A 15445-nucleotide genomic window follows, 5' to 3' on the forward strand; every position below is an offset into this window, starting at 1 on the left:
GAAATCTGTCCTTTGGTCTGATGAGTCCAAATTAGCCATTTTTGGTTCCAACCGCTGTCTTTGTGAGACGCCGAGTAGGTGAACGGATGATCTCTGTATGTGTGGTTCCTACCGTTAAGCATGGAGGAGGTGTGAATGTGATGGTGTAGGGGGGGCTTTGCTGGTGACACTGTCAGTGATTTATTTAAAATTCAAGGCACACTTAACCAGCATGGCTACAACAGCATTCTGCAGCAATATGCCATCCCATCAGGTTTGCGCTTCGTGGGACTATCATTTGTTTTTCAACAGGACATTGACCCAACACACCTCCAGGCTGTGTAAGGACTATTTGACCAAGAAGGAGAGTGATGGAGCGCTGCATCAGATGACCTCCACAATCACCCAACCTCAACCCAATTGAGATGGTTTGGGATGAGTTGGACAGCAGAGTGAAGGAAAAGCAGCCAACAAGTGCTCAGCATATGTGGGAACTCCTTCAAGATTGTTGGAAATGCATTACAGGTGAAGCTGGTTGAGAGAATGCCAAGTGTGCAAAGCTGTCAAGGCAAAGGGTGGCTACTTTGAATATAAAATATATTTGGATTTGTTTAACACTTTTTTGGTTACTACATGATTCCATAGGTGTTATTTCATAGTTTTGAGGTCTTCACTATTATTCTACAATGTAGAAAATAGTAAACTTAAAAGAAAAATCCTTGAATGAGTAGGTGTCCAAACTTTTGACTGGTACTGTATATTGATTACACAAAGACCTCACTCTGAGATCAATTGTACACACATACCACATCCTGACGTAATAAACGACATAGTAAAACAACAACAGACGCATGAGGAGAGAGACAGAGACAGAGCGTTGTCATGTTGCACCACACTGCTTTATTTATCTAGAGCAGACAGTTTGATATCAACGGGCCAAGCTCCTCCTCCTCCTACTGTGCATCTGATACAGAGAGGAAAGACCAAGTGCTGCTGGTCGATCACAAGTCCAAATGATTATTAGTATGATTTCTGGATTAGAAACAATAAACATAAAAGACAAACATGTAAACAGACCGGAAATACCTCATGAAACACAATGTCAACAACTATGTAGAAAAAAACCATCAATAATATATTTATATATATTTATATTTTCTATACCCACTAAAATATACCAAAAGAAGCATCTATTGGTCATCTGAGGAACTCTTTTTTTTGTAAAAATGTTTTTTCCCCCCCCCTCAGATTTTTTAAATATCCTTCAGCTGTAAATGTGAAAACTCAAAATGAGAAAATGAAACCTAAATAAATAAAAAAAATATAACCAAAGAAATATGTTAATTCTTTGTGATGTTTGTAATACTGCAGAGTGTGAGGAGAGATGACAACAAGCTTCTCCAGTGGATCGATAAAGTTTGTTCGAAGATTCGAAAATGGATTTGACACATATTCATCAATCCAAAAGTTAGCTAGTTCTCAAGTCTCAGAAAGTCTGTCGTTCCTTGACAACTTGAGAGTACAAAGAGACAGAGACACAGCTCCATGACATTCGATGCAGGTCACAGACAGACACAGCTCCATGACATTCGATGCAGGTCACAGACAGACACACAGCTCCATGACATTAGATGCAGGTCACAGACAGACACACAGCTCCATGACATTAGATGCAGGTCACAGACAGACACAGCTCCATGACATTCGATGCAGGTCACAGACAGACACAGCTCCATGACATTCGATGCAGGTCACAGACAGACACACAGCTCCATGACATTAGATGCAGGTCACAGACAGACACACAGCTCCGTGACATAAGATGCAGGTTACAGACAGAGATAAAAGGGCACTTTTACACTGAGCGACACCATGGGGGACCTCCATGGCCCAGGGAGACCTAGGGACCCAGCGAGGGCTGAGCTGCCCAGGGAGAGAGCCTCAGCTTGGGGAAGGGACAGTCTGGAAAGTCCTGGGGTTAGCAGCCTTCAGGTTGACCCAAAGTTTAATTATTTTCACAGTTGATTTCTACCTCCGCCACACATTCGTGGAAACTTGGCAATATTAAAAAAAGGAAAAAAAAAGATTGAGGACAAGAGAGAAGCAGTAGAGAGGGAGGTTCGTCTTTCTTGAATACAAAAAGTGTACGTGTGGTTGGTTGTATGTTCTCTCCTGGTTGACATTGGACAACATGGCTACATACTGTAGTGAAATGAGGGTGGCATCTTGACAACAGAGAGCAACAATGTCCTTGAGATGTGTACTTCCAGGAGGCCTCTGAACAAGTGAAAAAAGTGATCATCTATACAAAACAACAAAACTATATTCATATCAATTCATCTGTGTGAGAGAAAGACATGGGGATAATGTTCTGTTAGGAGGGACTAGACCCTTACCCAATATAATGTTCTGTTAGGAGGGACTAGACCCTTACCCCATTTAAATGTTCTGTTAGGAGGGACTAGACCCTTACCCAATATAATGTTCTGTTAGGAGGGACTAGACCCTTACCCAATATAATGTTCTGTTAGGAGGGACTAGATCCTTACCCAATATAATGTTCTGTTAGGAGGGACTAGACCCTTACCCAATATAATGTTCTGTTAGGAGGGACTAGACCCTTACCCAATATAATGTTCTGTTAGGGGGACTAGACCCTTACCCAATATAATGTTCTGTTAGGAGGGACTAGACCCTTACCCAATATAATGTTCTGTTAGGAGGGACTAGACCCTTACCCCATTTAAATGTTCTGTTAGGGGGACTAGACCCGTACCCCATTTAAATGTTCTGTTAGGGGGACTAGATCCGTACCCCAATATAATGTTCTGTTAGGTGGGACTAGATAGACCCTTACCCCATATAATGTTCTGTTAGGTGGGACTAGATAGACCCTTACCCCATATAATGTTCTGTTAGGAGGGACTAGACCCTTACCCAATATAATGTTCTGTTAGGAGGGACTAGACCGAGGGTGGGCAATTCCAGTCCTCGTGGGCCTGATAGGTGTCAAAGTTTTGCCCCAGCTAACACACCTGACTCCAATAATCAACGAATCATGATCTTCAGTTTAGAACGCAATTTGATTAATCAGCTGTGTTTGATAGGATGGAGAAAAAGTATGACACCAATCAGGCCCCAGAGGACTGGAGTTGCAAACCCCTGGACTAGACCCTTACCCCCATTTAAATGTTCTGTTAGGAGGGACTAGACCGAGGGAGGGCTAGTGTCTGTTGTCCGTTAGTCTTTCCCCCGTTCATGTGTGTGTACGGGATGTGTTCCTCGTAGTTGTTTTGTCTCAACCCCAGTGACGAACCCGCCTCGTCCCGCTCAGAGCTGTGGTCCCCTCTCTGGGAGTAGGAGGAACTGTGGTCCCCTCTCTGGGAGTAAGAGGAACTGTGGTCCCCTCTCTGGGAGTAAGAGGAACTGTGGTCCCCTCTCTGGGAGTAAGAGGAACTGTGGTCCCCTCTCTGGGAGTAAGAGGATGGGTCGAGGGGAATGCTCTCCATGTTGTCCATGTCCAGGTCAAAGTCCTCCTGCTCCGGAGGCTTGTTCTCCTGGCTATAGTAGAAGGAGACCTCCTGGAAGGACTGGTGAAGGTCCTTGTGGAGCATCTCAATGATCTCCTGGAAGCTGGGACGCAGCTTGGGGTTGTACTGCCAGCACATTGACATCAGATTGTGTCTGAGGAGAGAAGAGGAGGAGGAGGAAGAGAGGAGAGAAGAGGAGGAAGAAGAGAGGAGAAGGAGGAAGAGCAGAAGGTGGAGAGAAGAAGCAGAGAAGGAGGAGAGAAGACAATATAAATATCCCCAATATCATGATCACCAATATCCCCATCATCATCAATATCACGATCACCAATAACCCCAGTATCATGAAACCCAATATCCCCAGTATCATGATCACCAATATACCCAATATCATGATTACCAATATCCTTAATATCATTGATCACCAATATCCCCAATACCAATATCATGATCCCCAATATCGCCAGTATCATGATCGCAAATATCATATGATCCCCAATATCATGATCCCCAATATCATGATCAACATCCCCAGTATCATGATCACCAGTAACATTATCACCAATATACCCAATATCATGATCACCAATATCCTCAATATCATGATTACCAATATCCCCAATATCATGATCAATAATATCCCCAATATAATGATCCCCAATATCCCCAATATCATGATCACCAATATCCCCATCAATATCACGATCACCAATATCCCCAATATAATGATCACCAATATCCCCAAAATCATGATCACCAATATCCCCAATATCATGATCACCAATATCCCCAGTATCATGTTCACCAATATAACCAATATCACAATCACCAATATCCCCAGTATCATGTTCACCAATATCCCCAGTATCATGATCACCAATATCAACAGTATCATGATCCCTAATATCCCCAGTATCATGATTCCTAATATTCCCAATATCATGATCACCAATACCACCAATATCATGATAACCAATATCCCCAGTATCATGATCACCAATATAATGATCACCAATATCATGATCACCAATATCCCCAGTATCATGTTCACCAATATCCCCAGTACCATGTTCACCAATATCATGATCACCAATATCATGATTCCTAATATCCCCAGTATCATGAGCACCAATATCCCCAGTATCATGATCGCAAATATTCCCAATATCATGATCACTAATATTCCTAATATCACCAGTATCATGATCCCTAATATCCCCAATATCACGATCGCTAATATTCCTAATATCCCCAGTATCACGATCATCAATATAATGATCACCAATATCATGATCACCAATATCCCCAGTATCATGATCGCCAATATTCCCAGTATCATGATCGCCAATATTCCCAGTATCATGATCGCCAATATTCCCAGTATCATGATCGCCAATATTCCCAGTATCATGATCGCCAATATCCCCAGTATCATGATCACCAATATCACGATTCCCAATATCATGATCACCAATATCCCCAGTATCATGATTCCCAATATCATGCTCACTAATATCCCCAATATCATGATCACCAATATCCCCAGTATCACGATCACCAATATCCCCAGTATCACGATCACCAATATTCCCAGTATCATGATCACCAATATCACGATTCCCAATATCATGATCACTCATATCACCAGTATCATGACCACCAATATCCCCAGTATCATGATCACCAATATCCCCAATATCATGATCACCAATATCCCCAATATCATGATCACCAATATCCCCAATATCACAATCACCAATATCCCCTAAATCATGATCGCCAATATCCCCAAAATCATGATCGCCAATATCACGATCACTAATATTCCTAATATCCCCAGTATCATGATCACCAAAATCACGATTCCCAGTATCATGCTCACTAATATCCCCAACATCATGATCACCAATATCCCCAAAATCATGATCACCAATATCCCCAAAATCATGATCACCAATATCATGATCACCAATATCCCCAGTTTCATGATCACCAATATTCCCAGTATCATCATCACCAATATTCACAGTATCATGATCACCAATATCCCCAGTATCATGATCCCCAATAACTTGATCACCAATATCATGATCACCAATATCATGATCACCAATATTCCTAATATCCCAAGTATCATGATCACCAATATTCCTAATATCCCCAGTATCATGATCACCAATATCCCCAGTATCATGATCACCAATATCCCCAATATCACAACCACCAATATCCCCTAAATCATGATCGCCAATATCCCCTAAATCATGATCGCCAATATCACGATCACTAATATTCCTAATATCCCCAGTATCATGATCACCAATATCTTGATCACCAATATCATGATCACCAATATCATGATCACCAATATCCCCAATATCACAATCACCAATATCCCCTAAATCATGATCACCAATATCCCCTAAATCATGATCGCCAATATCACGATCACTAATATTCCTAATATCCCCAGTATCATGATCACCAATATATTGATCACCAATATCATGATCACCAATATCCCCAATATCATGATCACCAATATCCCCAGTATCACGATCACCAATATCCCCAGTATCACGATCACCAATATCCCCAGGTTCATGATCACCAATATTCCCAGTATCATGATCACCAATATCCCCAGTATCATGATCACCAATATCACGATTCCCAATATCATGATCACTCATATCACCAGTATCATGACCACCAATATCCCCAGTATCATGATCACCAATATCCCCAGTATCATGATCACCAATATCACGATTCCCAATATCATGATCACTCATATCACCAGTATCATGACCACCAATATCCCCAGTATCATGATCAACAATATCATGATCACCAATATTCATAATATCCCCGGTATCATGATCACCAATATCATGATCACCAATATCCCCAGTATCAGATCACCAATATCCCCAATATCACAATCACCAATATCCCCTAAATCATGATCGCCAATATCCCCAAAATCATGATCGCCAATATCACGATCACTAATATCCCCTAAATCATGATCACCAATATCCCCAAAATCATGATCACCAATATCCCCAGTTTCATGATCACCAATATCCCCAGTTTCATGATCACCAATATTCCCAGTATCATCATCACCAATATTCACAGTATCATGATCACCAATATCCCCAGTATCATGATCACCAATATCATGATCACCAATATCCCCAATATCATGATCACCACTATTCCTAATATCCCCAGTATCATGATCACCAATATTCCTAATATCCCCAGTATCATGATCACCAATATCCCCAGTATCATGATCACCAATATCCCCAGTATCATGATCACCAATATCACAATCACCAATATCCCCTAAATCATGATCGTCAATATCCCCTAAATCATGATCGCCAATATCACGATCACTAATATTCCTAATATCCCCAGTATCTTGATCACCAATATCATGATCACCAATATCCCCAATATCATGATCACCAATATCCCCAATATCATGATCACCAATATCCCCAGTATCACGATCACCAATATCCCCAGTATCACGATCACCAATATCCCCAGGTTCATGATCACCAATATTCCCAGTATCATGATCACCAATATCCCCAGTATCATGATCACCAATATCCCCAGTATCATGATCACCAATATCACCATCACTAATATTCCTAATATCCCCAGTATCATGATCACCAATATCTTGATCACCAATATCATGATCACCAACATCATGATCACCAATATCCCCAATATCACAATCACCAATATCCCCTAAATCATGATCACCAATATCCCCTAAATCATGATCGCCAATATCACGATCACTAATATTCCTAATATCCCCAGTATCATGATCACCAATATATTGATCACCAATATCATGATCACCAATATCCCCAATATCATGATCACCAATATCCCCAGTATCACGATCACCAATATCCCCAGGTTCATGATCACCAATATTCCCAGTATCATGATCACCAATATCCCCAGTATCATGATCACCAATATCCCCAGTATCATGATCACCAATATCACGATTCCCAATATCATGATCACTCATATCACCAGTATGATGACCACCAATATCCCCAGTATCATGATCACCAATATCCCCAGTATCATGATCACCAATATCACGATTCCCAATATCATGATCACTCATATCACCAGTATCATGACCACCAATATCCCCAGTATCATGATCACCAATATCATGATCACCAATATTCATAATATCCCCGGTATCATGATCACCAATATCATGATCACCAATATCCCCAGTATCAGATCACCAATATCCCCAATATCACAATCACCAATATCCCCTAAATCATGATCGCCAATATCCCCAAAATCATGATCGCCAATATCACGATCACTAATATCCCCTAAATCATGATCACCAATATCCCCAAAATCATGATCACCAATATCCCCAGTTTCATGATCACCAATATCCCCAGTTTCATGATCACCAATATTCCCAGTATCATCATCACCAATATTCACAGTATCATGATCACCAATATCCCCAGTATCATGATCACCAATATCATGATCACCAATATCCCCAATATCATGATCACCACTATTCCTAATATCCCCAGTATCATGATCACCAATATTCCTAATATCCCCAGTATCATGATCACCAATATCCCCAGTATCATGATCACCAATATCCCCAGTATCATGATCACCAATATCACAATCACCAATATCCCCTAAATCATGATCGTCAATATCCCCTAAATCATGATCGCCAATATCACGATCACTAATATTCCTAATATCCCCAGTATCTTGATCACCAATATCATGATCACCAATATCCCCAATATCATGATCACCAATATCCCCAATATCATGATCACCAATATCCCCAGTATCACGATCACCAATATCCCCAGTATCACGATCACCAATATCCCCAGGTTCATGATCACCAATATTCCCAGTATCATGATCACCAATATCCCCAGTATCATGATCACCAATATCCCCAGTATCATGATCACCAATATCACGATTCCCAATATCATGATCGCTCATATCACCAGTATCATGACCACCAATATCATGATCACCAATATCCCCAATATCATGATCACCAATATTCATAATATCCCCAGTATCATGATCACCAATATTCCTAATATCCCCAGTATCATGATCACCAATATTCGTAATATCCCCAGTATCATGATCACCAATATCCCCAGTATCATGATCACCAATATCCCCAATATCACAATCACCAATATCCCCTAAATCATGATCGCCAATATCCCCTAAATCATGATCGCCAATATCACGATCACTAATATTCCTAATATCCCCAGTATCATGATCACCAATATCTTGATCACCAGTATCATGATCACCAATATTCCTAATATCCCCAGTATCATGATCACCAATATCCCCAGTATCATGATCCCCAGTATCATGATCCCCAATATCACAATCACCAATATCCCCTAAATCATGATCGCCAATATCCCCTAAATCATGATCGCCAATATCACGATCACTAATATTCCTAATATCCCCAGTATCATGATCACCAATATCCCCAAAATCATGATCACTAATTTCCCCAATATCATGACCACCAATATCCCCAATACGATGATCATTAATAGCCCCAATATCATGGTCACCAATATCCCCATTGTTCTAACGTTGTCATCTATACATGGTCTTCCCATCCCACAATGACCACGACTACACCATAGATATCTACAGTGTGATATCATTGAGCTGGACTATACAGACACTGTATCATTTATAACATTGATCTAGAGGTGAGACTTACAGCCGGTCAGCACAGTTGTCTGGTCGGTCCAGATATCCTCCATCCATGACGAACTTCAGGACCTGCTCGTTAGACAGGCCCTGGTACGGCTGCTCTGCTAGGGTACTGATCTCCCACAACACCACCCCAAATGACCTGGGACAGACACAAACACACACACAAGTGGCAAGGAAAAACTCCATAGGTGGATAGGTCGGGAAAAACTTTGAGGAACCAGTTAGCAGGTTCACACTCTCACACACAGACACAGAGAGACAGACAGCAACAGAGATACAGACAGAGGCAGAGACAGGCAGACAGACAGACAGACAGACAGACAGACAGACAGACAGACAGACAGACAGACAGACAGACAGACAGACAGACAGACAGACAGACAGACAGACAGACAGACAGACAGACAGGCAGACAGGCAGACAGCAACAGAGATACAGACAGACAGAGACACAGACAGAGACAGACAGAGAGAGACAGACAGAGAGAGACAGACAGAGAGAGACAGACAGAGACAGACAGACAGAGACAGACAGAGAGACAGAGACACAGACACAGAGACACAGACAGACAGAGACACAGACAGAGAGACAGTCACATATCCTCACCAGCAGTCAGAGTGTGCGGTGAACACTCCATCCTTTAGAGACTCAGGAGCCATCCAGCGGACAGGAAGAAGACCCTTCCCTCCCTTACGGTAGTAGTCCGTCTCATAGATGTCTCTGGTCATACCAAAGTCTGAGGGTTGAGTACAGAATATATTTTATTATTACCCCAGAACAGAAACCTGCTTTTCAACAGGCTGTCAACAATTCATACAGACATTTAGAGAAAGGAGAGAAAATACAAATGACCTATATGAAAAGGCAAATACAGCTGAAGTCAGAAGTTTACATACACCTTAGCCAAATACATTATAACTCAGGAATTTTTTGAAAAACCAACATTTAATCCTAGTAAAAATTCCCTGTCTTTGGTCAGTTAGGATCACCACTGGATTTTAAGAATGTGAAATGTCAGAATAATAGTAGAGAGAATGATTTATTTCAGCTTTTATTTCTTTCATCACATTCCCAGTGGGTCAGAGTTTACATACACTCAATTAGTATTTGGTAGCATTGCCTTTAAATTGTTTAAATTGGGTCAAACATTTTGTGTAGCCTTCCGCAAGCTTCCCACAATAGGTTGGGTGAATTTTGGCCCATTCCTCCTGACAGAGCTGGTGTAACTGAGTCAGGTTTGTGGGCCTCCTTGCTCACACACACTTTTTCAGTTCTGCCCACACATTTTCTATAGGATTGAGGTCAGGGCTTTGTGATGGCCACTCCAATAGCCTGACTTGGTTGTCCTTAAGCCATTTTGCCCCAACTTTGGAAGTATGCTTGGGGTCATTGTCCATTTGGAAGACCAATTTGCAACCAAGCTTTAACTTCCTGACTGATGTCTTGAGATGTTGCTTCAATATATCCACATCATTTTCCTTCCTCATGATGCCATCTATTATGTGAAGTACACTTGTCCCTCCTGCAGCAAAGCACCCCCACAACATGATGCTGCAACCCCCGTGCTTCACGGTTGGGATGGTGTTCTTCGGCTTGCAAGCCTCCCCCTTTTCCCTCCAAACGTAACGATGGTCATTATGGCCAAACAGTTATATTTTTATTTCATCAGACCAGAGGACATTTCTCCAAAAAGTACGATCTTTGTCCCCATGTGCAGTAGCAAACCGTAGTCTGGCATTTTCATGGCGGTTTTGGAGCAGTGGCTTCTTCCTTGCTGAATGGCCTTTCAGGTTATGTCGATATAGGACTCGTTTTACTATGGATATAGATACTTCTGTACCTGTTTCCTCCAGCATCTTCATAAGGTCCTTTGCTGTTGTTCTGGGAATGATTTGCACTTTTCGCACCAAAGTACATTTATCTCTAGGAGACAGAACGCGTCTCCTTCCTGAGTGGTATGATGGCTGCGTGGTCCCATGGTGTTTATACTTGCATACTATTGTTTGGAGAGATGAATGTGGTTCCTTCAGGCATTTGGAAATTGCTCCCAAGGATGAACCAGACTTGTGGAGGTATACAATTCTTTTTCTGAGGTCTTGGCTGATTTCTTTTGATTTTCCCATGATGTCAAGCAAAAGAGGCACTGAGTTTGAAGGTAGGCCTTGAAATACATCCACAGGTACACCTCCAATTGACTCAAATTATGTCAATTAGCCTATCAGAAGCTTCTAAAGCCATGAAATCATTTTCTGGACTTTTCCAAGCTGTTTAAAGCCACAGTCAACTTAGTGTATGTTAACTTCTGACCCACTGGAATTGTGATAAAGTGAATTAATCTGTAAACAATTGTTGGAAAAATGACTTGTGTCATGAACAAAGTAGATGTCCTAACCGACTTGTGTCCTGCACAAAGTAGATGTCCTAACCGACTTGAGTCCTGCACAAAGTAGATGTCCTAACCGACTTATCGCACAAAGTAGATGTCCTAACCGACTTGTGTCATGCACAAAGTAGATGTCCTAACCGACTTGTGTCCTGCACAAAGTAGATGTCCTAACCGACTTGTGTCCTGCACAAAGTAGACGTCCTAACCGACTTGTGTCATGCACAAAGTAGATGTCCTAACCGACTTGTGTCCTGCACAAAGTAGATGTCCTAACCGACTTGTGTCCTGCACAAAGTAGACGTCCTAACCGACTTGTGTCATACACAAAGTAGATGTCCTAACCGACTTGCCAAAACTATAGTCTGTTAACAAGAAATTTGTGGAGTGGTTGAAAAACGAGTTTTAATGACTCCAACCTAAGTGTATGTAAACTTCTGACTTCAACCGTACGTCCAAAGTGGAAAGAGCACCATTGTGTTGCAGAATGAGAGAAATTACAGGGGAGAATCTTTATTATCCCAGTTGGGAAATGTACTTTGCAGGAAGCAGGTAAACATGCATGTAGATGTATTTAAAAGGATGACATTGTATATGTGAGGGAGTGAGTTCCCATTTACCTACTATCTTGGTGTGTCTGGATCTGTTTAACTATACCGGACCACACAAGTCCCCACAACAATAGTAAACAAACAAAAATTGGACTAACTGGGGACATGTTGTTAATCCCCACAAGGTCATATGCTATATCTAGGGGGGTTAGGGCTAAGGTTAGGGTTAGTGTTAGGGGATAGGGACAGTTTTAGGGACCAGGGTTAGGGGCTAGGGTTAGTTTTAGGGACCAGGGTTAGGGGCTAGGGTCAGTTTTAGGGTTAGGAGCTAGGGTTAGTTTTAGGGACCAGGGTTAGGGGCTAGGGTCAGTTTTAGGGTTAGGCGCTAGGGTCAGTTTTAGGGTTAGGAGCTAGGGTCAGTTTTAGGGTTAGGAGCTAGGGTCAGTTTTAGGGTTAGGGGCTAGGGTCAGTTTTAGGGTTAGGGGCTAGGGTTAGTTTTAGGGTTAGGGGCTAGGGACAGTTTTAGGGACCAGGGTTAGGGGCTAGGGCTAGTTTTAAGGACCAGGGTTAGTTTAGGGACCAGGGTTAGGGGCTAGGGTCAGTTTTAGGGGTAGGGACTAGGGTCCGTTTTAGGGTTAGTTTTAGGGTTAGGGGCTAGGGTCAGTTTTAGGGTTAGGAGCTAGGGTTAGTTTTAGGGACCAGGGTTAGGGGCTAGGGTCAGTTTTAGGGTTAGGGGCTAGGGTCAGTTTTAGGGTTAGGAGCTAGGGTCAGTTTTAGGGTTAGGAGCTAGGGTCAGTTTTAGGGTTAGAGGCTAGGGTCAGTTTTAGGGTTAGGGGCTAGGGTCAGTTTTAGGGTTAGGGGCTAGGGTCAGTTTTAGGGTTAGGGGCTAGGGTTAGTTTTAGGGTTAGGGGCTAGGGACAGTTTTAGGGACCAGGGTTAGGGGCTAGGGTTAGTTTTAAGGACCAGGGTTAGTTTAGGGACCAGGGTTAGGGGCTAGGGGCAGTTTTAGGGTTATGAGCTAGGTTCAGTTTTAGGGTTAGGGGCTAGGGTCAGTTTTAGGGTTAGGAGCTAGGGTTAGTTTTAGGGTTAGGGGCTAGGGTTAGTTTTAGGGTTAGGGGCTAGGGTTAGTTTTAGGGTTAGGGGCTAGGGTCAGTTTTAGTGGCTAGGGCAAGGGTTATGGGCTAGGGTCAGTTTTAGGGACCAGGGTTAGGGGCTAGGGTCAGTTTTAGGGTTAGGAGCTAGGGTCAGTTTTAGGGGCTAGGGTTAGGGACTAGGGTTATGGGCTAGGAGCTAGGGTTAGGTTTAGGACCATGGATAGGATCTAGGGTTAGGTATAGGGGTTAGGGGCTAGGAGCTAGGGTTAGGTGTAGGGGTTAGGAGCTAGGGTCAGGTGTTGGGGTTGGGTGTTGGGGATAGGGTTAGGAGCTAGGGTTAGGTGTAGGGGCTAGGGTTAGGTGTAGGGGTTAGGGGCCAGGAGCTAGGGTTAGGTGTAGGGGTTAGGAGCTAGGGTCAGGTGTTGGGGTTGGGTGTTGGGGATAGGGTTAGGGGCTAGGGTTAGGTGTTGGGGTTAGGGGCTAGGGTTAGGGGCTAGGAGATAGGGTTAGGAGCTAGGGTTAGGTGTAGGGGTTAGCGTTAGGTGTAGGGGTTAGGTGTAGGGGTTAGCGTTAGGTGTAGGGGTTAGGGTTTGGTGTAGGGGTTAGGGGCTACGGTTAGGTGTAGGGGTTAGGGGCTACGGTTAGGTGTAGGGGTTAGGGTTAGATGCAAGAGTGATTTGGGGGTTAAAGTTAGGGTTAAGACTGTGTGAGTGTAGTCTACCTCCTATCTTGACAGTGAAGTCCTGCGCCACCATGCAGTTCCTAGCGGCCAGGTCTCTGTGGACAAACTTCTTGGCGTTGAGGTAGGCCATGCCGTCTGCTATCTCTGCTGTCATCTGGACCATCTCCCTCAGCGTGGGGGGCGGGCTCCCAGTAGGGTTATTCTGACAAGACATGTATTAATACTAGGGCTATTCTGCAACAGGCCACAAGGGGGTGCATAGATAACAACAATTAGATGTTTTTGGGGGTATTTGTGATATAGTTCAATATGAGAAGGGATAGAGGAGAGGGACACAGGGTGAGGGATACAGGGTGGATAGAGGAGAGGGATACAGGGTAAGGGATACAGGGTGGATAGAGGAGAGGGACACAGGGTGAGGGATACAGGGTGGATATAGGAGAGGGATACAGTGTGAGGGATACAGGGTGGACAGAGGAGAGGGATACAGGGTGGATAGAGGAGAGGGATACAGGGTGGATAGAGGAGAGGGATACAGGGTGGAGAGGGATACAGGGTAGATAGAGGAGAGGGATACAGGGTGAGGGATACAGGGTGGATATAGGAGAGGGATACAGGGTGAGGGATACAGGGTGGATAGAGGAGAGGGATACAGGGTGGATAGAGGAGAGGGATACAGGATGAGGGATACAGGGTGGATAGAGGAGAGGGATACAGGATGAGGGATACAGGGTGGACAGAGGAGAGGGATACAGGGTGGATAGAGGAGAGGGATACAGGGTGGATAGAGGAGAGGGATACAGGATGAGGGATACAGGGTGGATAGAGGAGAGGGATACAGGTTGGATAGAGGAGAGGGATACAGGGTGGACAGAGGAGAGGGATACAGGGTGAGGGATACAGGGTGGATAGAGGAGAGGGATACAGGTTGGATAGAGGAGAGGGATACAGGGTGAGGGATACAGGGTGGATAGAGGAGAGGGATACAGGGTGGATAGAGGAGAGGGATACAGGGTGGATAGAGGAGAGGGATACAGGGTGGACAGAGGAGAGGGATACAGGGTGGAGAGGGATACAGGGTAGATAGAGGAGAGGGATACAGGGTGGATAGAGGAGAGGGATACAGGGTGGATAGAGGAGAGGGACACAGGGAGGATAGAGGAGAGGGATACAGGGTGAGGGATACAGGGTGGATAGAGGAGAGGGATACAGGGTGGATAGAGGAGAGGGATACAGGGTGGACAGAGGGTGAGGGATACAGGGTGGATAGAGGAGAGGGATACAGGGTGGATAGAGGAGAGGGATACAGGGTGGATAGAGGAGAGGGATACAGGGTGGATAGAGGAGAGGGATACAGGGTGGATAGAGGAGAGGGATACAGGGTGGATAGAGGAGAGGGA

The 15445-nt window shown here is 43.6% G+C and overlaps 1 protein-coding gene across 3 annotated transcripts in view; it reads right to left on the reverse strand.

Annotated features, from left to right (window-relative positions):
• Positions 1 to 855: 855 nt before the first annotated feature.
• The window catches only part of LOC109874785 (insulin receptor), a 148226-nt gene continuing 133636 nt past the window's right edge, over positions 856 to 15445 (reverse strand). The window contains exons 20-24 of one of the 3 annotated variants that reach the window (XM_031809701.1): positions 14085 to 14247; positions 9942 to 10071; positions 9340 to 9474; positions 3446 to 3663; positions 856 to 3415 (exon numbers count right to left, since the gene is read on the reverse strand). In XM_031809701.1, coding sequence (XP_031665561.1) covers positions 3177 to 3415; positions 3446 to 3663; positions 9340 to 9474; positions 9942 to 10071; positions 14085 to 14247 — 885 coding nt within the window. In that variant the 3' untranslated portion in view covers positions 856 to 3176. Of the gene's footprint in view, positions 3664 to 9339; positions 9475 to 9941; positions 10072 to 14084; positions 14248 to 15445 lie in introns of all 3 variants that reach the window. The other 2 variants (XM_031809702.1, XM_031809700.1) reach the window with 2 other exon arrangements.

Source organism: Oncorhynchus kisutch, linkage group LG30 (genome assembly GCF_002021735.2).
Source record: "Oncorhynchus kisutch isolate 150728-3 linkage group LG30, Okis_V2, whole genome shotgun sequence".
In the NCBI taxonomy this organism is placed as follows: Eukaryota; Metazoa; Chordata; class Actinopteri; order Salmoniformes; family Salmonidae; genus Oncorhynchus; species Oncorhynchus kisutch.